The sequence below is a fragment of the Acinonyx jubatus genome, chromosome F2, assembly GCF_027475565.1.
Source record: "Acinonyx jubatus isolate Ajub_Pintada_27869175 chromosome F2, VMU_Ajub_asm_v1.0, whole genome shotgun sequence".
Classification (NCBI taxonomy): domain Eukaryota; kingdom Metazoa; phylum Chordata; class Mammalia; order Carnivora; family Felidae; genus Acinonyx; species Acinonyx jubatus.
In genome coordinates this window covers 68,527,237-68,551,064 of record NC_069394.1, presented here as the reverse complement: position 1 = coordinate 68,551,064, position 23,828 = coordinate 68,527,237, and the positions used below count along the sequence as shown (strand labels likewise).

The following is a 23,828-nucleotide window of genomic DNA, read 5'->3' as shown; positions in this document are numbered from 1 at the left end:
GACACAGGCTCAACTTTCAGGAGGTGTGCAGTGTAACTGTGGAGCTGAAAAGACAGAAGACGAAATATATGTATACACACACACTCACACCACACCCTCTCACATACACACTCTCTCACACACTAATACTTCCGAAACTCAAACAATGACCCCCAGTGAACTAGAGCTAAGATTTAAGAAGGGTCTTCACAAGGATAGGGTGGATGGTTGGTGGGGGGGGGCGGTACTTATCTCTACAATCAACAGGAAAAAAATAAAATATTTGGATTTTCAATACATTTATTTTGTTCTAAGTTTCACATAAAATCTTTTCCATGAAATACACTGTGATTTTTTTATCTGTCTCACTGATTAATTTTCAAATGTGATATAAATGTTCAAACACACTAAATGAAGAATCAGAACCAGTAACATTATAGAAAAGGAATCTCTGTGGCTTTCCATTATTGCCATGAGTAGCAAGTTATTGCAACAGTTTAATAGTGGAATTATCCCAAATTCCTGTGTTAACACATGGCAGGCTTTCAATCAAATATATAACTTTGCTGAAATGATGAAGAAATATTTCCAGTATAAACTGGACGGAACTGATAAATCAGTGCTTTATTCTCTTCCACGTCAGATTCAAAATGATGACTGTTTTTCCGAGCTGCAAGAAAAAGAGTGTTCATTTTTAAAAATTATAAAATCTTCAAAAGGCTACTTTATAACACGGTTTCCTATAATCAACATTAAGTGGGAAAATACTACCAAAAAAGGAGAAATATCTTACAAGAACTCCCCTACATAACACAGCATTGATTCACTACCTACCAAAAAAGAGCATCTGTATTCGCCCTGCACCAGATCCAGTGTGGGGCTCACTCTCCCACTGACTCAAACACTTACAAAGGGCCTACTGTGTGCAAGACTTGCTGCAGGGTCTGAGGACAGAAATATAAACAGGGCAAGGTCCTAGCACGCAAGAAGCCTAGTCTAGTAACCACACAGAATTGTATACTGTGATGTTTTCATGGTCTATCTTCTTGAGATGCTTCAAGAGTGAAGAGAATGGAGATGTTGGCAAAGCTGAGGCATATGGAGAAGTGAGAGGCAAGGCAGAAATGGGGATAACAAGGAGGAACACAGAAGTTGGCTGAAGTTTGGGGCGCCTGGGTGGCTCAGTCAGTTAAGCATTGGACTCTGGGTTTCAGCTCAGGCCATGATCTCACGGTTCATGAGTTAGAGCCCCACACTGGATTCTGCACAGAAAGCATGGAGCCTGCTTGGGATTCTCTCTCTCCCTCTCTCTCTGCCCCTCCCTGGCTCTCTCTCTCTCTCTCTCAAAATAAATAAACTTAAAAAAAATTTTTTTAATTAAAAAAAAAACCAAAGAAGGTAGCTGAAGTCTGGGGGTGCCTGGGTGGCTCAGTCGGTCAAGCTTCCGACTTCGGCTCAGGTCATGATCTCCTGGTTCGTGGGTTCGAGCCCTGCGTTGGACTCTGTGCTGACAGCTCAGAGCCTGGAGCCTGCTTTGGATTCTGTGTCTTCCTCTCTCGCTGCTCCTCCCCCACTCAAAGAAATGAATAAACGTTAACAAAAAAAATTTAAATAAAAAAAAAAGAAAAGTGAGCTGAAGTCTGAATGAGAAGCAGTGAAGGCTCAGACTTTCTCCTAAAGTCAAAATAAATATAGGCCTTGTGGCATTTTTAGAAAGAAGGATATTGGGAAATGAAGATAAAATAAACAGCTTTGCCACGTGATAATGCTGCAACAAACCGCCTACGCCGTTCTCATTTTCTCTGAATATGCGACAGGAAAATGTTACTTGGGATTAGCACTGCACAGGAGACAATTTTTTTTTTTTTTTTAAATTCGGAGTTTTTGTCATGAAACTACCCATTCAACTGAACATAATTCTAAACCGGAGAGAACTGAGGAGGTAAGTACTTTACTCATGAGTGTGGGCAGGAGGGCTGATAAAAACATAGGGCAGCTTGGAGACAGGGTGCAAACACAATGGGCTGGAGTTCACACCTCACCAGAGTATGCCGTGTCCCTTGCAAGTTGTGTTTGTAGCTCTGTCCCATAGCTGTGTCACTCAACTGGAACCTAAGCATCTACCACCAAATTCTCAGTTTTATCCGTAAATATAACAGCATGAAAATGCCTCTGTGTTTTCATCATGAAAAAGCCCATGAACTTTCTCCAATGTGCCAATGCCTGCAGACAGGCAGCCTTAAAATCACAGACTGATGAGTATATACTCAATTTATGTAATTTTCTTAGAAAAATGACATCTAATTCTCAGAGAATGTTAAAATTAAAGCATTATTCCCACAATGACGACTCACGGGGAAAACATTTTTTTAAAAAATCTTCAAGAAAGAAAGAAAAACAAAGAACTCAACAATCTTCATGCTGTTGTTCAAGAATTCAGCACATTTTTGGGGCGCCTGAGTGGCTCAGTCGCTTAAGCATCTGACTTCAGCTGAGGTCATAATCTTGCGGTTTGTAAGTTCGAGCACCACATCGGGCTCTCCGCTCTCAGTGCAGAGCCCGCTTCGGATCCTGTCTCCCTCTCTCTCTGCACCTCCCCCCCACCCAAGAAAAATAAACATTAAAAAAAAAAAAGTTAAGTGCACTTTAGATTGTATAATTAACTGAAATAACTGTCCTGATTTTATTTGAATGTCTAATATCTCAATTTCAGGGCTTTCCTATGATTTAATCTTTTTTAAAGTTCAACTTACAGAACATCTACAGAGCCAAGAGAGTATACTAAGTTCAGATGAGGGCAGTTTCCTCCAAAGCTACAGTAGACTAATAAAGTTATATACCCGCATATTACCTTCAGCAACAAAGAACTCTGCTAAATAAAACGCCGCCATCACAGCATTTGGAGCATGAGAAATACCTTCTAACTTCCCCCACTCGTAAGGTGCTTTCTCCGGATGCCACTGGACGCCGTATACTGGGTACCTGTACCCTGCATGAAGAACACAAACAAGAAAGTGAGGTGAGAATGCTCTAAGATGTTACTTACAATTATGTTTTACACCCTAGGTAAAACATTATTTTATAATTCACAGTGTCAGGGTAAAATTGCGCTCATTCTCTCAGAGACAAAAGAATTTCAGCTCAGAATGTGAACATTCACAGTACATTTCACTGGTTTTTCAACCTTTTACAATTTGTAGCATGATTTGCTAGGTAATCAGAGAAGAGTGAAATAGTTGAGCCTCTGAGTATAACCCAGTTAAACAGTCAGGTGCCCGCATGTGATTAGTGACACAAGTTTCTTCCACAATGGGCCTGTTTTCCCCCTACCTCATGCTGTGTTTTCATCTCCTCCCATAACGTAATCATATGAGAATGAACCATGCTGTGCATTTTTGGTGTCCTTTTACATAAGCCAGTTTGTCTCGGCCTAAACTATGTCTCTGTGGAAAGGTTCCTAACTTCATAATTGGTGTTTCAGAGGGATCATCAGAGGCCACCTGGAAAGTGACTTTGTGGACAGTTAGGAGGTTACCAAGGAGTCTAGGTAGAACGTGGTTAACACAGAAGTCGGCCAGGGCTAAGTTGGATGCAGGGGAGGTAACATTTTCAAGAGGCATTTGGGGAACAGAATGTTGCACACATTTTTTAGATGTGGAGAATGAGGGCAGGAAGTCAAGGACAACATCCGAGTTTCTAACCTGGGATGGTTTGGGAAATGCCAATGTTATCATTAAAGCAAAAAAACAGAGGACGGAAATAGTGTTAAGGAGAAGGTAACAGGTTCAGACTTCATACTAGGCTGACCAACCTTGCCCACAATTCCCCAGATACTGTTTGTAAACCCTTGGACCTCTGACCTCCCCCAAGAGCAAGCCAGCAAAGAGTCAAGCCAATCTTTGAATAATAAGAACTACATCCACTTTATTTTAGTTCATTCCACTCCAGGACCCTGGCCTCTCATGTGGCACAGCCTCACTGACTCAAAGACTGCCTACTGTTTCTGTAAGTTCTCATACATGTCCTTGCTTGCACATTATTTTGGCTTTGACTGCTCGTTTTCCTTAAAGTCTCATCATATGGAAATCCCTTCAAGTCTGATATAAATGCAGTTTCCTCTAGGGGCGCTTAGGTGGCTCAGTTGGTTAAGCATCCGACTTTGGCTCAGGTCATGATCTCACAGTTCATGGGTTCGAGCCCCGTGCCAGGTTCTGTGTTGACAGCTCAGAACCTGGAGTCTGCTTTGGATTCTGTCTCCTTCTCTCTGCCCGCCACCCCCCCCCCCCACTTGTGCTCTGTCTCTCAAAAATAAATGTAAAAAATTAAAAAAAAAAAAAAAAAGTATTCCAAGACGCCTGGGTGGCTCAGTTGGTTAAGCCTCCAGCTCTTGATTTTGGCTCAGGTCATTCACAGTTCATAGGTTCAAGCCCTGCATTGACAGCACGGATCCTGCTTGGGATTCTCTGTCTCCCTCTCTCTCTCTGACCCGATCCCCCAACCCCTTCAAAGGTAAATAAATTAAACATGAAAACAAGAAAGTACTCCATTTAACTCCCAGGGGTTTCGGCGTGAGTATCCCTACGGTCACTTCATCAATATACTGGTATCCCCCACTTGCCAGAAGTCCACGTGTGCCACTTCACGGTTATGAGAGACTTACGTCAGTACAGCAATGGCGTTTCTTCATGAAAGTAAAAGTCCTCCTCGGATTTCTTTCACTTAGCGGAAATAGGTTCTAATGCAAGTCCCTCATAAAACCAAGGTGGCTTTAATGCGAACTTTTGGAATGTGGGGGGATACTCTTTGCTTTGTGCCATTTTGGTTTAAGAGTTTCATACGAAGGTTCTACTTTGGGATAGTGGGGTATACTTGTGTTTAGGAAGATGTTTTTCTGAATGTGAATCATATTTTTTGTTGTTGTCTGCGGGAGAATCTATCATGGTGCTTAATCTACAACACTGCTAAAAACAGAAGTCATTTTCTCCATTTCTATCTTTAGCTACCCTCCCCTTACTCTTTATTTTCCATTTCCCTGACCCCATTCTCGAAGAGGACCCAGGTAAATCACAACTCATTTGGAAAAAGTCAGTTTCCAAAAATGCCCTAGCTCCTATCTTCACACCCCAAAGTAACATGATTTTATAATACATAAAAGAACTATAAAATGAAAATTAATATATAGAAACATAAGGTTTGTATGTGCCATGATATATACCTTCCATGGTTGAAATAAACTCAGTCTTGCCATCTGTATTTGTAGTTAACACATTGAAAAACTTCTTTAACTTTTCATTCATCGTAAAATTCTAGAGTATAAAAATAAAACAAAATAATTACTTCTGTAGTTAATCTAAATGCATTAATTTCATTGTTAATTAATGTGATACCGTCATGGAGAGGCTCCACTTGTGGAAATTTGCAGTTAGAGGTTCCAGTGATAATGACATCAACAAGTCAGCAGGAAAATTCTGGAACATTCTGCTCTGGAATGCACCTGAAATAATTTAAGCACAAGAGAAATGATTTAAACACAGGCAAAATAAAATCCACCAAAGTCACTGATCTAACAGCCAAAAAGAGGCCATTATTAAGACATAATCAAGATGCCTAGTTGATAAGCAAAACACATCATTTCCACATATGTTTTCTGGACAAGCACAAAATGAGTTTAACACACAAATTCAAATATGTTCTATAATCAAGTATTTTTCTTACAGAATTGTAACATGAATAACTAAAATCCTTCCAATATTATCATTATCAGGCTGGCCATAGAGTAAGCAGAGAATTTTAACTTGAGTTATCTTGAAATCAGGTACAGTTTACCACACTAACATATTTTTGTTTTCTCAGGAAACGATCCAGAACTTTCAACATATTTTTAAAGGTATCTGGACTTTAAAAGGTTTAAAAATACCAACAATGTAGGGGTGCCTGGGTGGCTTAGTCGGTTAAGCATCTGACTCTTGATTTCAGCTCAGGTCATGATCTCGAGGTTCATGGGTTCGAGTCCCATATCAGGCTCCACGCTGATAGTGCAGAGCCTGCTTGGGACACTCTCTCTCTCTCTCTCTCTCTCTCTCTGCCTCTCCACCATTTGCTCTCTCTCTCTCAAAATAAATAAACTAAAAAAAAAAAAAAAAAAAAAAAGAACACCAACAACGTAGAAAAGAACATTGACCAGGCCAAGGAATCTCTACTCAGTAAAGAGATCAGAAAAGAGCAGTTTACCTCACACCAGGCTCTGGAGTCTGATGCATAAACTCAAACACCAGCAAAAGGATAAAAAAGTTCTGATGATATGCAAGGCCCTGACGCCAGCTCTCCCTAAATGAAGCCTCTCACTCAGCATGCTAATGGCTTCCATAAGAATCCCTGCACCTCAGATAATAAAAATGCACTCATGTAAGGCACTCTTCATTTTTTTTATAAACTGGGTTCTCACCACACAGATCCAAAATAGATTGACCTAATACATGTGCTTCCCACAGAGCTCTTACGATGACTAAGTGAGATAATGTGAGAAAGAACTTTGAAAAATATAGAATATTCGATGGGTTCTATGTATAAAACTACTGCTTTCCATCCAAAATCCTTACGAGAACAAGATAGTGGACGGCACTCAACTCTGAGGCTCCAGAGATCAGATAACCTACAAGAATCATTATGTAGTTACACAGAGTGGTATGACAAAGAATTTGCCTGGTTCTGTGCCCTGAGTTCCTGACAGCTTCTAAAACTCTCAGAATTTCCTGAGAAATAGGAGAGTCTTCGTAATGCTAATGAGGTGACTCCTGGTGGGGCCCTAGGCAGCTTCAAGAGGAGGCTGGTCATCAGAAAGGTCAATCACATGACTAGAGTAGGTTAGGACTTTGAACCAGCCTGACTTCCAGGGACGGGAAGGGAGACTGGAGATTGAGTACAGTCACACAGCCCACGATTTAATCAATGTTGCCTTCGCAATGAAACCCCAGGAAAAAATTCCTGACATGCCAGGAGGGTGATGTGACTCAACAGGGAGAGGACACAGAGGTTCTGCACTCCCTCCCCAGATGTCACGTTGTGTGTATCCTTTATAATAAAAGTTAGTGCAGACACAGCACCTTCCTGAGTTCTGAGAGTCATTCTAGTGAATTACTGAACCTCAGGAAGGGTCATGGAAATCCTCAAAATTGTGGCCAGTTGGCGAGTAGTGTGGGTGGCCTTGCGGATGTGACTTAGGGCTGGTGTATCTTGAAATAAGGGCAGTCTAGCTGGGGAGATAACCTTTAACTGGAGGCTGAGCTAACTCCGGGTGGTCAGTACCAGAATCGAATTGCAGTACACCACAGCTGGGATTCAAACAGAGTACACGGCCAAGGGAACAGTGCTGTACTGTAATAGTTAGAGCTAACATTTACGAGACTTGTATTGAAAGCGTTTCACACAGTACCTGGAAAGCAGCGTCTTGTTCAATCCTCACAAACAACCATAAGAGGAAAACCCTTAAAATCAGGAAATGAAAGCCGAGAGAGGTTAAGCCATGCCTCAAGGCAAACGCGACAAAGTAGGACTCAAACCCAGGTCCGACCTCAGAGGTCTTAATCACACACGGTCCCAGGAGCACTACAGGCAATGAGGGCTCCTCCAGCCATCTTCACAGCTCAGTACAAAAGCGATCATCCACATCGTCAGCTTGTGTAAATCATTTAAGAATCAGTAAACATCATGAGCATTTCCGACGTGGATATGTGCTACTTACGAATCCTGCCCAGGTAATATATATCTTTTAAAGGCTGGAAAAGACAGTGCTCACCTTTGGTGAAGTTGAGCGGCATCGTAACTCCTTCCGTTTTCGTGAGCGTTAATAAGCACTCCCCACTAATCAGATACGAAAGCTCTTCAAATCCAAGGCATGTGCCCCACACAGGAAAATAGTCTCCATCATCGAAACTCTTTACAGAGTGGAAGAGAAAACTAAGCTTATTCAACTTTTCGAAACAAAAATTATACATTTGGTTTGTCATGATGAGACAGGCACGTCATGCATGCTTTCCAGGATCCATAAGTAGGCTACCACTTCATCTTTCCTCAGACCAAGCTCCTATATAATAATTCAGGTTGAGTCAAACTATCTAACCTCAGCTGCGCTGGGAAAAAGACTGACATCTGCCAGGCGGCTACTAACCGACACAAGTAACAATCAGAGACTGCAACCACCAAAGGTAATGCTAGATAAACGCCCATTTATACATCTTCTACAAATCTTGTTGCTTTGGATGATCGTCTGGTTGGAACACGCTGTGAAGTCCTTCCTCCATTATCTAAGCATTTATAGTAATAGCTGCATGATTTAAATCAGATTGAAATCAGGGGAAAGCTACAATCTGGAAGGAAAGGAATGAATGGTCAGTTAAGAATAAGGCCAAGCAAAAGTGAAATAAATTTGCATAAAGTGAAAGTTGTCAACTAACGAAGTACAAATGTATTGAGCTTCTTCAAAAGGAGTCACAACAACTAGCATGGATGGGGAGAAAGTCTTCCAGCAACTCAATTTTTTTTGGCTAAGCAATGATTAAACCCATATGTACTGATATTACCAACATGAGTTTTGCAACTTTTCTAAAAGCAGTGATTTTCCTGCATACATTGTAAAATACAACCTAACAGTCACTCATTTTAAGTGAGGAATTTGTTAAGGTTTCCCTTTTTTTTTTTTTTTCCTGTTCCTCGCTAAGAAAAATACAGATTTACATTAATTCCTATACTTTCCATCCCAAGGTAGGATTTCTAACACTTTATACGCAGGTCTGGCAAATTTTATTTTTAGAAGTTAGAGTTGCATACATCAAGTTGAAGGGTCATACTGCATCTATAGTAAACACAAAAGAGGGTTTAACTGCTCTGTGTCCATAAGTACCAAATTAATTTCTCGGCTAAATGTTAAGTCCTTGCTTGCTGGGACCACGTCTTTTATTTTTTGTGGATCCTCCACAAAGCCTAGCAGAACAAACGACACGGAGTAGCAGTGAACAGATCTAACAGACTTCGCTTCTCAAGGCTTCTTCAGGGAGGGCTTTGTGGATCCCAGGAGCTGTAGCTAAATCAGTTCAAGGTGGCTGAGCTATTTTCCTTTGCTTTGAAATCTTCAGGTAGCTAATTACATTTTAAAAAGTAGACTTTCAGGGGGCACGTGGGTGGCTCAGTCAGTTAAGCATCTGACTCTTGATTTTGGCTTAGGTCATGATCTCATGGTTCGTGAGTTCAAAACTGCACATCAGGCTCTGCACTGACAGTGCAAAGCCTGCTTGGGATTGTGTCTCCATCTCTGCCCCTCCCCTGCTTGCTCTCTATCTTTCTCGCAAAATAAATAAAAGTAAACTTTACAAAAAAAGTAGACTTTTGGATCGTACGGATTATGTGTTTCCTTTTTTTTTAATTGAACAAGCTAGTTACATGAGTCCCCGTACGCAAAAGGAAAAATGACTACTTTATAATGTCCATATGTATTTCCCAAATGCATTTTAAATCACTCACATTACAAAATGTCCACTTTGTTCACTTTTTTAAAAAAATATCCACTGAGTATGTACTAAGTACAGGGTAGCATGTGATATGAAATGAGGAACGCCTCAAAAGGTGTTAGAACTGTGAAATCTGAAGAGACATAAGTAGCTAACCTCAACATAGTCTGTCTTCTGAAATATAAGCTCCTGAAGGTCACAGATCCTGTCATATTACAGAGTTGGAGCTAAGTAAATGTTTGAACTATTCTACAACAAAACTCTCTAAAAGTTAAGAGGGAGTGGGACACCACTCCAATTGGAGTTGGCAAAGCAACTTCTACAGAAGGGGAGTAGCACCTTAGTCTGGAAACACAGCCAAACTGTGCACTGGGGATAGAATGGAAAGAAACAGACTAAACCAATTTAAAAGTAAGAGGACACAGGGCGCCTGGGTGGCTCAGTCAGTTAAGTTTCTGACTTCAGCTCAGGTCATGACCTCAAGGTTCCTGAGTTCGAGCCCCGCATTGGGCTCTCTGCTGTCAGCATGGAGTCTGCTTAGAATCTCTGTCCCCCTCTCTGCCTCTCTCTCTCTCTTAAAAATGAATAAAACATTAAAAAAAATTTTTTTTAAGTAGGAGGACACAGAACATATTCTAGGAATACCAACCTGGCTCCAATTATGTACATAAGGAAAAGCTGGAAAAGTGGGGCTGTGGACACACTACATGTCTTGACCCAAAGACTATGATAGGCTACAGATTACCTAGCCTAACCATTAAAGTCTTTAAGCAAGTATCTCGGATGCTAAAGGCAGTTCTTTTAGGGAAATGTTTAAGGGCCGGGGGAGATACCAGGGCCAGCAAGATTATAGTTCAGGAGAGAAACAGTAAAGATCTGAAGTATGGTGCAAAGGTGGGCTCAATGTGAGACATCAGAAAGGAATCAAGAGGCTTTGGTGCCTGGTGACACTGTGAAGTCTAAGGTAACCGCTCAAGGTCAAATAGGACGGAGAGGAGCTTTCAAGAGGAGATGACAATTAGTAACATACGAACAATGCCTGGTTCACAAGACACAAAACAGCTTACTAAGCCCACATAAGGACCTGGATCATATTAATGAGCACCGACATAGAGGGCCGGTCTGCGAGACTCTGGTTCCCTGGGCCGGCCAGAACTAAAAGAAGAACACAGAAAACAGGTGACAGCTGCCACGAACTTTGGAGCTGGCAGCTCCAAAGGTAAAGCGGGACGAGCCAGGGAAATTGTGAAGGAAGTACCACCACAAGATTAAAAAAGCATTATCCTCACGGAAAATTACAAAAACCCATCTGGTATAATAAAAGATGAACGATATCTACCTGTATGGCCAAGTCGTAAAATTTTTTGGCTGCGAGGGCGTAACCTGACTTCTTGAGATTCGCACTTCCTCCAGGGAAAAGGATCCTGAAACGACATAAAAGTGGGTGCATTTCAACCTCACGCCCCACTGAAAATAAACTCTTTTTACTTTAAAACAAATTTTGCCTTAGGGCACCTGGGTGGTTCAGTTGGTTAAGTGTCCAACTTTGGCTCAGGTCATGATCTCGTGGTTCAGGCCCTTTGTCGGTTCCGGATTCTGTGTCTCTCTCTTTCTCTGCCCCTCCCCCGCTCGCACTCTCTCTGTCTCTCTGTCTGTCTCTCTCTCTCAAAAATAAACATTAAAAAAAATTTTAAATAAATTTTGCCTTACCACATAAGTAACAGTATCATTAATGAAAGAAACTACAGCAAAAAGATAAAATATTTACACTCCCACACATTCACAAACTGCCATAGTTAATACTTTTGTGCATATTCTCCTGCAATTTCTTCAATAAACAAGTTTACTTTTGAGATAGAGTATAGACAAATTAAGGATAAATAGGCAGGGGAGGGGAGGAAAGTATACAAAACTAGAAATCAAGTCGAGATAAAATTCCAGGCACAGCTAGGTTTAAATTCAGGGGATCAGTGATGGCAAAATCAAATGCAGGCCCATGATTGTGAATTGGTTTTGGCTCATAGAGAATTACTTTTAATCCTAAAGAACAAACTGGTCATAAAAATATACATGGGCTAGAAGCAAATATCCATGAGAATTTAATTTTTTTTTCATTTTTTTTAAGTTTATTTATTTTGAGAGGGAGAGAAAGAGAGTGAGCAAGCAGGGGAGGAGCAGAGAGAAAGGCAGAGAGAAAGTCCCAAGCAGACTCCATGCCTCAGCACAGAGCCCGAGGCAGAGTTCAAACTCATGAACCGTGAGATCATGTCCCGAGCTGAAGTCGGACGCTCAAACAACTGAGCCATTCAGGAGCCCCTCGAACTACCTTCTGAAAGATAACCAATTCCGTTCCCCAGACTTAGAACTTCTAAATCCCCTGAGCAGGCAGTATGCCATGCCATTCAAAGTGACTTCAAAACATTAAAGACAAGCATTAAAGGAACAAAGATTATGTGACACTTAAAAAAAAAAAAAAGACCTAAATGTATCTACTATGTAGCATTTATTTCTTAGGCCACTTTCGGTCTGCAGTACTTTTTCAACTCTCAACAAAACGATTCCTGAAACGGAATTCAGAAAACTACCATTACACCACTATAAGATAGTTACATTGAAACATATATACTTATGTGTATTTTTGCAAAAGTAGAGGACATCCACCTCATTCCCTATTATCAAATCAATGCTTCAACTTACCCATTAATAGACCGGAAAAGCCTTTCATACTCTTCTTTGGTAAGATCAGGTCTGAAAACAACAAAAACAATCATAAAACATCCATTTCCAAAACTTAAAGAAAAAAGACTGAAAATAAAGCCCCCACATTAATGAACAAAAAAAAAAGAAAGAAAAATAATTCTTAAATGCTAGGCAATATCTCTCTCCCTTCCTAGAGATATTTTTTCAAACTACATGAAAATCACATACTGTAAGTATATCCTGTGTTGCTAATCAAACAAGTAAATGTGTTTCCATGTGGTCTCAATATAACTTAATATTGTGAAGTGTGTGTTAGTATGTAAAACTTTAAAGACCAAGAGATTTGGGCACCAGTAATTTCTCTGTTAGCTGGAAACTATCAACACACGTAAGGATACTCAGTAGTTTTATATAAAGACTAAATAAAAAGATTTATGAATATGCCTACCTTAACTACAGGCAGTTTGGGCAGATAAAAAACAACACATATAAATGTCAAGTCCCTTCTTCATCCCACCCCCACCACTAACTGCAAAGATCTGGAGACCACTGTGTTTTCAAAAGTCAGAAGAGTTCCGATCTAGGGACAGACTACATGCACACCACTGTAGACCGGTGCAATTTGCCCAGGTAATTATTCTGAAGCTCCCTTCATCAGACCCCGCTTAAGGGCTCCTAACATCACCACGTTATTGACGATTTTACCCCCTTCTCCAGAAAAAAGTGATGGGATTAATCTGTGAAAATTTAGTTAGGTCATAGTAAAATGGGTTTTGCTCTTCCGAAAGTTCACAAAATGCAAGAATAAGAGAAGAGAGCATCGTGATTACGAAACTCCTGCAACAGCTTTCCTACGTTAAGCAGTCTTCTGGTTCTGTAAGAGAATAACAAGACGTAACGCCCTCTCCGTCAGCCACAAAAGTGGGTTTCTGATCAAATGTCAACCACAGTCCATTTCTGCCCCAGGGAAAGTTTAAGGAAGAGTTAGAACACCTCTCCCACTATTAAACACACTTATGATGCCCAGAACTTGGCTGTGCTTTGTTGTGCTGGGTTTTCCTCAAAGTCTAAATGAGCCTTGCCAGTCCGGGTCTCTTTAGAAGTTCATAATAATCGTCCTCCCAGCAGAGAGCTACAAAGCGGTGGGTGATATTAATGGTGACTAACATTATCTTAGATGAAGGGTACATGGGCAAGTGGCCCTGACTCGGGAAGCGACAGGGAGATGGAATGTGAGTCCGCATTCCCAGCACCCTGCCAGTCTAACCTCCCCAGACCGTGCCAATGACAAGGGAAGCAAACAGTCAGGACCCAGAATCTTCCCCGTGGATGTTGAAACCAGGACAGACAATCCTCACAGGAATGGATTTAGATCACTCAGCTACATTCCAGGGACTTCTACCAACTAGCCATGCATGCTGGTTTCAGTCATTTCATTAATTCTAAATAAATGGCTCCCATATTGTGCATGGCTGAATTTTTGGACCCAGGTAATCGCTTTTAAGGGGCTTAATTGTTGGGGGAAGGAGGGGAAGAAGTGTCATGAACTCAAGTGCCTCAGAGACCAGACAGCAAAAACAGGCCAGGTCATATTCTCTGAATATAGATGTTGCTTGCATGTTGTGATACGTTCTAGAAACGAAAGACCTTCTCAATAGGATATGAACTAGTTTGCTCTCTCGTTAACTAAAAGAAAACGGCTTAAGCCTGAAAATGATGGTGGATGACACAGTTTCAGTGGCACAAAGAGGAGTGACAGGCCTTGTTGCCAACGTTGTTTTATTTGAAGTCAGCTCCATACCATTATCTTGCCGGGGGGAGAGAAGAAGGTCAGAAATTCAGACTTTCACGAAGGCTTCTGACTTGTAAGTGTTTAAAAATGTTATAAAACGCTGTGTGAACAAAACAAATTTTTAAATCAAAAGGGGCCAATGCTACCCTTCAGGAGGACGCCGATCGTGGGTTCCACCAGTGGGGATTTAGCATAACCTCAGGGCACCAGGCACCTGAGAAGGCAGAAGGACAACAAAGACAAACCCCTTTGCCTATTCTGGAATTTTCCTTGGGTCTCCCATCCTCCTCCTTATCCCTTCTAAGCCACGGAAGTTGACCCCCAGCATCCCAAATGTGGAAATAAATTCAACCATATCAGTGTGGCCACTTCAGTCCCATTCTACATTAGGCAATCGTCTGTAGGTCACTCTGGAAATTTAGCTGCCATGAATCACATTGCTTTCGTAGGACTCCATGATTCTAATTGCGAGTGATACACCTTAAAATGAACTTTGGGAACCCAACCTGGAAATTAACCTATGTGCTGACAGTTACACTTTCAGTGACTCCGTCATAAATGCCAGTATTCTGTTCCCAGTCATCAGGTTTCAAAAGTTCCTCAGTTTCAAAACTTCCCCAAGTTTCAAAACTTGCCCCGTTTCAAAACTGGTCATTCTTGACTATTCCTCCCTGTGCCCTTTCATCCTATTAGTCATCAAATCTTGTTGATAATTTTAGAGAACGTTTACCCATCAGTCCTACAGCAAGCACTGCTCTAAGCCAAGCCTGCATCACTTCACACACAGACTACCTCAACGGTCTCTGAACTTGTCTACCTGCCTCCTGTCTCTCCTGCCTCCCATCCAGGTGATCAGCACTAATGTCCTAAAAAAAAACACTTGCAGAGAAAGCTTCGGTGATGAAAACGTTGAAACTCTGTTCTGAAGACTCTCTAAAGCCTCCTCGGCTCTAAAACTCTGGTGTTGGGGCGCCTGGGTGGCTCAGTCAGTTAAGCAGCCGACTTCATCTCAGGTCAGGATCTCGCAGTTCGTGAGTTCGAGCCCCGTATCGGGCTCGGTGCTGCCAGCTCAGAGCCTGGAGCCTGCTTCGGATTCTGTGTCTCCCTCTCTCTCTCTGCCACACCCTGCCCCCTGCTTGCTCGCTGTCTCTCAAAAAAATGAGTAAACGTTAAAAAAAAAAAAAAACTTAAACTCTGGTATTATCTAGGTTCCAAATAAGATCTCACTTGAAAAAATTAGATCTGCTACTAAAAACTGAAAGACAGGGGCGCCTGGCTGGCTCAGTCAGTGAAGCGTCCGACTTCAGCTCAGGTCATGATCTCACAGTCTGTGAGTTCGAGCCCCACGTCAGGCTCTGTGCTGAAAGCTCAGAGCCTGGAACCTGCTTTGGATTCTGTGTCTGCCCCTCCCCTGCTCATGTTCTGTCTCTCTCTGTCTCAAAAATAAATAAAAACATTAAAAATTAAAAAAAATAAAAATAAAAATAATAAAAACTGAAAGACAAGTACCAAAAGCGAAAGGGGTAAGAGGCACTTAAATGTAAAAGGTCAAGCAAGAAGATGACCCTCATGAAGCTAAACATAAAGCCACGTTGTGGTACAACTCTCTCAGCTGTAATGCTTGCATTTTGATTATTAGTGTTTTATTTGAAGAGTAGCTTTCTTTGTTACAACTTTTTAACATAAAATTAATGACAAAAACAGGCTGCCCAAAGCAAACAGCTGTGTTTTATGCGTGAAGTCGCTTATGATGGATAGGTAAGAGTGCCAAAAGATTGTAAAATACACTAATTTGGGGTGAAAAAATATTATAGATACTTATAAGGCTTTGTTAAAAAATTCAGTTCTTTCCAAATCAAAATATGACATAAGTCATTTTAGTCTTACTAGGCCATCATATCACCGAAGGTAACGTAGCTCCTTTAGAACTGTAATAATTATGGGGCACCTGGGTGGCTCAGTTGGTTAAGCGACCGACTTCGGCTCAGGAAATGATCTCGCGGTCCGTGAGTTCGAGCCCCGCGTCAGGCTCTGTGCTGACGGCTCGGAGCCTGGAGCCTGTTTCAGATTCTGTGTCTCCCTCTCTCTCTGACCCTCCCCCGTTCATGCTCTGTATCTCTCTGTCTCAAAAATAAGTAAACGTTAAAAAAAAAAAATTAAAAAAAACTGTAATAATTGTAATTTATACTGAATAATTGTAATTTATATTGTAATTTATGCTGTATTAGTCATTCACAAACCTTAAAACAGAGTGTGAAGGTATTTTAAAAGTCATCTTCTAAAACCCTCTTTTATTCCCCAAGTGTTCCCATATCTTAATATGATGGAATAAAGCTGGTTAAGTTTTAGATCCTTTCACTCCATTACTTTCCAAATACCACCTTTTCCGGAGTATAGGAAACTGTCATTTTGTTCTTTACCGAATGCATATGACAGACTTCTAATAGCTTGGTAAATACAGCTTTATTCACACTTTAAACAATTTAATGAGAGACCCTAAGCATTAGATTTGTGGCAAAAATCAGGTGCAACGTTGCCACATTTAAATGATGCAATCATAGCAAAGGAAACATGAATTTTTGAGATAGACGATAATTCGCAATAAAGCAGGAGGTTTTTATTTGTATGGTGTAAAAATATTGGATCATACCTTATTGGTACTACTCTTGCACCTGCAGACTCCAGATATTTTACATAGGATGCAGCAATATAGTATTTTCCCAGGCTTTTCATTTCCTTACTGCACGTTTGCATTAATACCCCTAAATTACAAAAAGAAAAAGAGAAAGAAAGGGTGGGGGAGAAAACAGTTTTAGTTTCAAGCAATTTCCTCTTTTTCTTACTCAGAAACGGAAGCACATCAGAGTAAAGACACCACTACCTTACTTGTTTAATTACCAGAATGAAACACCAAGCTTCCTCTATAAGTGCATCCATAAACTTTGAGAAAAGAGCAAGAGGAGGCTGATAGGAGTTTCAAGTAGCAGCCTCTTTCTCACCTCAATTAGGGAGACCAAAGGAGCCCCAAAGCAGGTTTACAATAGCACCAGCCTCCTTCACACAACCCAGAATCAATCTCACATCCTTAAATCTAGAAGGAGGCCCCTCCCCTCCCATACACACTCAAAGACACATTGTTTCCTTGACAATAAAGCAGTGGAAATATACCTTCTTTCCACATAGCTCCAGAATCAGCAACACTATGGTAATCTAAGCAACCAACATCTTGGCTGATTATAATACCTTCTTAAAAAGCCTGTCTGTATCCCTTCTTAAACAACCCGCAACAACTCCAACCTATTCTCCACGTGGAAAGAGATCTGATCGTATCACCATTCAGTCATCCATTTCTTCATTCGGTACGTTACTGGGTCATAATATTTACCAGGCACTGAACTAGGTGCTGGGGACACATGAATGAACAAAACACAAATCCCTCCCTTGTGGACTTTAATCCTAGTGTGCGGGAGGGAGAGAAGAGAAGACAAATAACTAACAAGATAAAAAGTTATAATATAAAGTCTGATGGCTGGTGGTAAATGCTAAGGAGAAAAAGTAGAGCAGAGTAAGAAGGTGTGTGTTGGAGGGGCGCCTGGGTGGCGCAGTCGGTTAAGCGTCCGACTTCAGCCAGGTCACGATCTCGCGGTCCGGGAGTTCGAGCCCCGCGTCAGGCTCTGGGCTTGATGGCTCAGAGCCTGGAGCCTGTTTCCGGTTCTGTGTCTCCCTCTCTCTCTGCCCCTCCCCCGTTCATGCTCTGTCTCTCTCTGTCGCAAAAATCAATAAATGTTGAAAAAAAAATTTTTTTTTAAATAAAAAAAAAAAAAAAGAAGGTGTGTGTTGGAGAGGGGGAGGAGTTGGTCCCATCTATCCAGAGGTCCCATCTAGCCGGTCTCTTACATATGATGGCCAGGTAAATCCTCCCTGAGGATCCTCCCTTTCTGAGAAGGCAGAACATGACATTTGAGCCGCGGCTTCAGAGAGATGAGGGAGAAAACCATAGGCAAATATCTGGAAGAAAAGGGATCCAGGGTGTGGGAATAGCACGTGCAAAGGCCCTGAGTCCAGTGGGCGCCTATCACATCGCAAGGAGTCCGTATGATTAGAGCCCTGTTTAAGTTTCCCCCTGTTTAAGTCACTGGGTCCCTAAACTTTCATCCACTCTATAAGACCCTGTGCGCTCTGCCCCACCTCCCCCCCAGGCGGCCTCTTATCACTGAAACCTCAGCCCCAGAAAGGTACTGGCATCCAGTACACAGCAAAACATGTCTGTTTGGACAACACAGCATCACTCGCTGCTTCACCACCTGGAATACCTTCACGGTCTCTGTGGGCCACCTGACTGGAAGGGCTCCCTGTATCAATCACTCCTGTATTCCCAGCTTCTCACAAAAAGTTGTCAGGCACTCAGTTAACATGTGCCCGATACCAGAATGTGTTCGCTAGGACTGTCCTCCTTGTTGTGGACAGGCAGGATTATTTCCACTGAGGAAAATGAACTGTGGTAGGGAAAGAATTCGGGGGTGTCATCGGAAATGGGAGAATAGAACGGTACAAGGCAGGCAAGGTGAGGTGCCATAAAAAAGGGTCTGGGACAGGTGAACACAAGTACCAAGAAGGGGAAATGTATATTAGAACAGGTAAGTTCCACCGTCTTCTCCCCTGCCCTGCCCTTTACCCACATATTCACTTTTCCCATCTATGGGGGGAAGCTCAGGTCGTACGTAAGTCCCTCAACATGTAAGTCCCCCCAAATTCCACCCATACTTTAAGACCATCTCACAACGTTTGTGATTTCCTCGTCTTTGAATCCTTTGCACTTCCGCATTCAATGCCTTGCACACAGTAAGGTGCTCAGTTATTTTGTCTTAATTCATGTGACCAAAAGCAGACTCGCCCTTTTTTCTATATTTAACCCTGAATTACCACTGTTTCTAGGAGAGGGAAAAGAGTCTCCCTCTTTTTCCCTTTTGCCTCCTCTGTGTACTCACAATTCTCAACACACTACATAGAATTTTATTTTGAGTTAATTCTCCTGGGAGACTCTAGCCACCATTTTATGAAACCACCCAATTTATGAAATAAGGCATTCTAAGTTCCAAATATTGATATGAAACCCATTTGAGGGGCTCCTGGTTGGCTCAGTCAGTTAAGCGACTGACTTCGGCTCAGCGCATGATCTTGCGGTTTGTGAGTTCGAGCCCCGCGTCGGGCTCTGTGCTGACAGCTCAGAGCCTGGAACGTGCTTTTCTGATTCTGTGTCTCCCTCTCTCTCTGCCCCTCCCCTGCTCATGCTCTGTCTCTGTCTCGAAAATAAATAAAAACATTAAAAAAAATAAAAACATCAAAATTTGAGCACTACTAGTATCTATGAAAAAATACTCATTTACTTTCTCTTTAGTTACAGAATATGCTGTTCCTCTTCCCGGAAGATAAAAGAGTTTGAATGGCATAATACTACCTCGAAAATAAAGTCAATCTTAATTGTCTGACACAAATTGCTTTTGGTAAATTTTAATTCTAGGCTGATTGATGTTTCCTGGATAGCTTTCTCCTTGAATGTCTGTTTGGGCAAGGCAAACTGATTTTACTCTTCTTAAAACATAAATTAGTTGAAAATGAAAAATTACAAGCTTCACTTTCACACAGAGTAGAACTGACATTAGGGTTCTACTAGCCACTGCTGCCCTCCGGTGCTGAAGAATGACAAAAATCCAAACTATACCATAATTTCTTGATTATCTGGTCAATTCGATTTTTGTATGTACAATGCATTGTACCTTGAAACAACGCCCTCGCTCCGTGAAGCTGTAATAAACATAACGCATATACAGTTTGTTGAGTTCGTAGAAATTCCTAGCTATGTACCAAAAAGAAAACAATCCGCAGGATTCTTCCCAGCGCACCCTCCTCCCCTCCAACTTCAAGAGCCATACGAGTTTGAATCAGCAGGCAGCAGCAGTATTTCGGCACGATCCAAACGGCGTCTTGGCTCGGCTCTTACTCGTGCTACAAATGAAGCCACCCAACGTAACCCTGGACTCGGGTATTTCCAAACCGGGACGCAGCAGCTGGAGCCCAGCTGCGGGAAGTGCCAAGGACGGACACCCGGCCGCAGCCCGCGGCTCCCGCCCAGCCTTCTTACCGATGATGGGCTTCTCGGAGGTGGAGGCGCGAGGAGCGCACAGCCCGGGGCTGGCCGCCCAGCACAGAAGCAGGCTCAGCACGCACAGCAGGCGCCCCAGGCTCGCCATCGCGCCCGCCGCCTCCCGCCGCCTTTCAAAAGCACAGCTGGCAGGGCACCGGGGGCGGCAGCCGCGGCGACGGCGACGGCGGCGGGGTGGGCGGTCCCTGGACCGCGCGGGGGCGGGGGCGGTGGGCTGGGGCGGGGCTCCGCCGCGGAGGCCTGTGGGAAATGCAGTTCCGGCGCGCGCGGCGTCCGCGGGGCCTGGGCGGAAGGTTCCGGGGGCGCAGTTGCCGCGCGCGTCCCATTACTCGCCCCTCGCTCCGCCGCCTGCGATCCCGCGGCCGGCGCCTCTGCCCGGCGGCCCGTGCGGAGACACCGGAAGCTGCTGTGCGGGCCCGGGGTGGACGGAATCCTCCTTTCGACTGTTCTATGGATGTGACCTTCAGTCCCGGGTAAGGGAGCCCAGGCTCTCGAGGGGGAACCTGCCATTCTCCGCCAGACCGAGTCTTGTAACCAAGCAGGAAGCGGGCCGGGCGAGAGGTTGAGAATTCGTCTGAGAACTTTGCGCCAACCATCGCTGCCGCCTGAAAGGCCAGACCTTGACTTTAGGAGTGCTGGCAGCTGGGTTGGGCACTCCAGCATTCCATGGAAGGATAGACTGTGACTTCAGAGGTAATTTCCACATCCTGCTATGTGTTTTCAGGGTCCAGGCAGCCCGAGGAAACAAAGGGAAGAGGGAAGGACGATGGATGTGAACACGTTCCCAGGCGTGTGGCCTCAGCTCCGAAGTGGGTCAAGGAGGGGCCACCCCCTGGCATCCCCTGCAAAGGGGCACGTCCCCTTCGCTGTTAGCGTCAGCCACAGACTTGCCGGCCCTACACACAAGGCCAGAAATGATCACTTTGGCTCCTGGGCATTAAAAGTATTTTGTGTCTGTTTAAAATTTCAGAAGAGATTTAGAATCAACTAGGGTGGGAAACTAGGTAAGAGACACAAACCTTTTGCTTTCTGTGCGAACACCCAAATACGAAGATATGGTTTGTACTGGGTGCAAGTGCCCAACTCCAAGGGCCAAATTAAATTTAGAATAAAATTCTTGGGTGTTGAAAGTCTACGCAATCAGTACTGAACATTGAGGATGCAAAGGTGAATTGGGCAATGACTTTTTTTTTTTACAGGAAGTTTGCAGTTTCTTAAGGAGAAAAGACAGGACCAGAACACAACTTGTGGAGAGAGCAAGAATATAGTTTTGGCGTGTTTCAAGAAGAGTGAATGCAATAAGTAATCTGCTTCGACAAGAAAATAGTGCTCCTGTAGAAGGGTGTGGTGAAGAGATAAACCCAAAGGATGTGGTTAAAGACATTATGAAAGGCCTTAAGTGCTCAGCTAGTTTTGAGCATAATTTTTGAACAGAGGAGGAACCTTGGGAAATATGAATTTGAGGTGTGGGAGAGGTAACCATCCGCAGAGGAAAAATTATTACCTGTCATGATACACAAAAAATAAACTCCATATAGATAAGAATGTGAATGTGAAAAGCAAAATACACTTCGATAAGAAAATATAGGAGCATATGTTCATGACTTTGGTGGTCAGAAGGATTTTATAAACCATAAAAGAATGCAAATGTTAATGGAGCAAAATAATAGATTTGACAATGCTATAATTTTGAAACTTTTATGTGACTTTAAGAAAGTTAAAGGGGCGCCTGGGTGGCTTGGTCGGTTAAGCGTCCGACTTCGGCTCAGGTCATGATCTCACGGTCCGTGAGTTCGAGCCCTGCGTCGGGCTATGTGCTGACCGCTCAGAGCCTGGAGCCTGTTTCAGATTCTGTGTCTCCCCCTCTCTCTCCCTCTCCCCTGTTCATGCTCTGTCTCTCTCTGTCTCAAAAATAAATAAACGTTAAAAAAAAAATAAAAAAAAAAAGAAAGTTAAAGATAAGGCACAAACTTGGAATATAGTTATAAAATATAGAATTTTAAAAGTTTGTTTCTAGAATATACAAAGAACTGAAATCAATAAGGACAGCATCCCAAAAGAAAATTAGGGAAAGACTATGAAAAGATAAACCAAACCCTCAGTAGTCATTGGGGAAATAAAAATTAAGATAATATGTCACATCCATCAGATTGGCAAGAATGTAAACTTTGAAATAATAATTAAAGCATGTAGAAAATGAGAATTCTTTAATACTCCTATTAGACTTGTATTATTACAACCATTATTGAGAGCAGTTAGGCAATATCTGGTAAAGGTAAAGTGGCATATATTCTGTAAACCAGCACTTTTCAAACAGGTATACGCCCTAGAAAATTCCTTGCATGTGTGAACAAAAACATAGATACAAATATGTTCTTTGCAGCATTTTTTTTTTTTTTTGGTAATATCGAAATACTGAATGCAATGTAAATGACCTAGAAAAGAATGGATAGTAAATTGAAAAAGTAATAGAGTATTAGGAAGAATGAAAAATCAATGAATTGGAGCTGCTTGGCTGCTTATGAACAGAGATAAATCTCTATTAATAAGAGAGAACACAGATAAATTATGCTTGGGCTTAGAGGATAATGTCAACCACCTAAACCAGAATCTCCACACATTTTCAAAAACACATATGTACAAGCAGTGCAAATATAATTACATGTGATCCATGCCTTTACCAATATTAGAAGACAAAGGATACCACAAACATCAAATTTTCAGAAAGTTGATTTGTACCAGATTTTAAAATCTTCCTCCACTGCTGCAAGACCTCTGGATGCTGAGAGTGGAAGAGGTAGGGCTTCAAAGAATGAGAGGCACCTGGGCAGCTCTGTCAGTTAAGCTTCTGACCCTTCATCTCGGCTCAGGTCATGATCTCATGGTTCAGTTCATGGGATCAAGCCCTTCACTGGGCTCCATGCTGACAGCACAGAGCCTGCTTGAGATTCTCTGTCTCTCCCTCTCTCTCTGCCCCTCCCCCCAAAATCAAACCCCAAAAGAAAATGTCAAACATTAAGTGCCAACATACTAACCACAGCCTGGGTCTTGGTAAGTTATAGCTTTAGCTGTCAAATAGGAGCTTGAAAATGAATGAGACCAGAGGTGACAGCTTCAGGTAAGTATTACTTCTCTCTTTTGTTTTTGTTTGTTTGTTTGTTTGTTTTGAGAGAGGGAGCAAGAGCCGTAGAGGGAGAGAGAATCTCAGGCAGGCTCCATGCTCAGCATGGAGCCGGACGCAGGGCCCAGTTTCATGACGCCAAGATCATAACCTGAGCCAAAATCAAGAGTTGGACTGAGCCATCCAATGCCCCATGTTATCATTACTTCTGAGGAAGAATCAGCTACATTGACATGAGGGTTGGGTCCCTTAAAGACATGGAAATGAAAAGAAAGAAAGAAGAAGGGGGGAAGTTAAGGATTCTACAGAAACGAAAGAGAAATAAGTCATGCCAACCACCCCACCTCTCCTCTACATCCATAAACCTGTCACCACTAAAAACATCATGTGTTAAAGGAGTTGCACTACACTGACTCAATAAAATGCTTTTCAACTAGGAAGTTGTCCACAAAAGACTTATTAAAAAAAAAAAAAAAATCAGACCAACACAGTATAAAACTACTCTGAGATGAAAACAGGAAAGGTAAATTGTAACATTTCACCTAACGAAAATTACTCCTCAAAACAGAC

General features: G+C 42.4%; 1 protein-coding gene across 1 annotated transcript; it reads right to left on the bottom strand.

Moving 5' to 3' along the window:
• Window positions 1-261: 261 nt before the first annotated feature.
• GGH (gamma-glutamyl hydrolase) lies at window positions 262-20,326 on the bottom strand. Its single transcript, XM_027042935.2, has 9 exons — window positions 20,117-20,326; window positions 16,625-16,736; window positions 12,180-12,230; window positions 10,822-10,906; window positions 7,775-7,913; window positions 5,367-5,473; window positions 5,195-5,285; window positions 2,831-2,968; window positions 262-649 (listed from the first exon to the last, which is right to left on the bottom strand). The coding sequence occupies exons 1-9, from the start codon at window positions 20,223-20,225 to the stop codon at window positions 525-527; spliced, it is 957 nt and encodes a 318-aa protein (XP_026898736.1). The 5' UTR covers window positions 20,226-20,326; the 3' UTR covers window positions 262-524.
• Between the last annotated feature and the right edge of the window lie 3,502 nt (window positions 20,327-23,828).

Excerpts from the sequence above, each read along its gene's own strand:
- GGH (XM_027042935.2), bottom strand. The coding sequence starts at position 20,225 with ATGGCGAGCCTGGGGCGCCTGCTGTGCGTGCTGAGCCTGCTTCTGTGC. Across the intron at positions 12,231-16,624 it reads GCAAGAGTAGTACCAATAAG|ACCTGATCTTACCAAAGAAG; the intron begins GTATGATCCAAT and ends TGTTGTTTTCAG. Across the intron at positions 5,286-5,366 it reads AGTGGAGCCTCTCCATGACG|AATTTTACGATGAATGAAAA; the intron begins GTATCACATTAA and ends TTTATACTCTAG.